The following is a 2013-nucleotide window of genomic DNA, read 5'->3' on the forward strand; positions in this document are numbered from 1 at the left end:
GCCCATTTTTGTCTTCATGCTATGCCAACCTTCACTAACCCATTGTAAAAGTCTTACCCACATTTGGTAAGTGAGGAAACTGAGCCCCAGAGACATTAAGTGACACACTCAAGGCAAGACAACTAGTATTTAATGGAGCCAGAATGAAAACCTAGGATTCATTGACCCTATAAGCTCTGTTCTTTGAACTAGACTGTGTTCCTAACCATTCACTCTTGGCCTGGTTCCACACCGAGGCCTGGGAATCCAGAGATGGATTGCCCTGGAACTCCTGGTCTTATTGGGGAGTGAGGAGGAAACAGGAAAACAGACATTGGCAACACAGAGTGATCACTGTGAAGACATCCAGTCTGGAGGTGGTAGTGGGGTAAGGGTGGTCAGAGAAGGCTTTCCAGAGAATAATAGGGTGTGACGAGGATAGGAGGTGAGAATTCAGGCTCAGTGTACCGAGTGTCCCTTTGCTGTCCCTTTGCTGTGAGAACTTTGAGGGTGATGACAGAGTGCTAATAAGTTCAACACAGTAAAAGGAAATTGATATTTTGATGGAAGGAATAAAAATTCTTGGAGCCCAGTGAGTCTGCCATTCTAAGATGGAAGATGTGTTGGAGTGATCATTTCACACGTAGACAAACGGGTCTGCCTCAGAGGTTGAGCAATGGCTGCTCGCAGCCCACCAGGTGTTTTGTGTAGTGTTAGGGGGTAAGTGAGCCAGTTTTGGAGTTTGGTGCAGACCAAGGTCAATGTAGGCTAGCTCCTGCAGGCCTCCTGTTGGCAAGCCAGCCACCAAATGACTGCCTGTATTTCTCCATTTGCAGATAAACTCGCCAGTAAGCTGTCCGATTCCATGATGTCTGCCCTCGACCTCTCTGGCAACACTGATGACAGTGCTGGTGACTGATCGGCTGATCTCACCCCCTCCACTCTCCAAGTACCGGTTCCAGTGGGATGGGGGATACAGATGAAATAAAATGGTTTGCTTCTCCCTGAAGCACACACACATGAAAAGAATCCCTCCACCATACCTCCCCCACATTGTTCCCTCCATTCTCCAGGGAAGAAAAAGGGTCCCAAGTGGCTGGAACTGACCAGCCCAATGCCCTTTATTTAACCCCCATCATATTTGACAAGAGACATAAATTATCATGACATCTGATGCTAACAGTTTATCCCCCACCCTATAGGTTGGGCTGTTTGAGGACAGAGGGGGACCAACCCCTCACCAAATTCTCTTGGACAGCTAAGCGTGCAACTAGAGGCTAGGCTGCTGGTAGACCTGGTGGTCCCTGGAGGGTGATGATTTCTTTACCAGTCCACAACAGAGCTCGGCTGCAAGACATTTCCTACATGGGCTGCAGGCCACGCATCTTTCACCCAAATACACAGATCCCCACCTGGGTTGCACTGGGAGTAGAGTGAACAGCGACGAGCTTTGTGTGTCTGGAAGGCTCTGGGGATAGGACAGGAAGGAGACAACACACAAGCCTGGCTGGTGCTGAAGTGTAAGTGCCACCTTGTTCACACACAGGGAAAACAAGGCACCAGTTGGGAGGGCAGTTAGGTGTGTTAGGGGCAAACCTCACCGTAGGGCATTTTGGGGCAGACTGAGTTGGAGGAATCCTTTGGACTGAAGCATTCTGGGTGGGCCCCACCCTTGTATGACCATGGCTCACCCAGCACCGGCATTTGAATTCTGTGATTCCAAAGGGTTCTAGTACCATTTATTCACAGGCTGCATCCTCAAGACAGGTGTCAATTGGGGGTGCACCATCCACCTCCTTTTCTGGTGTCCAAAGTCATTATATCCCATTAAAATATAATAAGCCACCTCCTTTGGGGACAGACAAGGACAGAGAAGCCCAGTTAGTGTCAGGGGCCCTCGCAAAGGGACTGGGTGGATGATGGCAGCAGAAACACCGTCTTTACTCCATATATTGGGTTAAGCACATGACTTCAGTTCCTAGCCATCTACCTGAGACTGGACACATTTGAAGGGAGTGGGCATTAGATTGCTTC

At 49.3% G+C, this 2013-nt stretch overlaps 1 protein-coding gene across 3 annotated transcripts in view; it reads left to right on the forward strand.

Moving 5' to 3' along the window:
• The window catches only part of GNL3L (guanine nucleotide binding protein-like 3 (nucleolar)-like), a 37634-nt gene extending 36503 nt beyond the window's left edge, over positions 1-1131 (forward strand). For all 3 annotated transcript variants that reach the window (XM_014535326.1, XM_014535328.1, XM_014535327.1), the window contains exon 16: positions 816-1131. In XM_014535326.1, coding sequence (XP_014390812.1) covers positions 816-898 — 83 coding nt within the window. In that variant the 3' untranslated portion in view covers positions 899-1131. The remainder of the gene's footprint in view (positions 1-815) is intronic.
• Positions 1132-2013: the final 882 nt, after the last annotated feature.

Source organism: Myotis brandtii, unplaced genomic scaffold, assembly GCF_000412655.1.
Source record: "Myotis brandtii unplaced genomic scaffold, ASM41265v1 scaffold1424, whole genome shotgun sequence".
Lineage (NCBI taxonomy): Eukaryota > Metazoa > Chordata > Mammalia > Chiroptera > Vespertilionidae > Myotis > Myotis brandtii.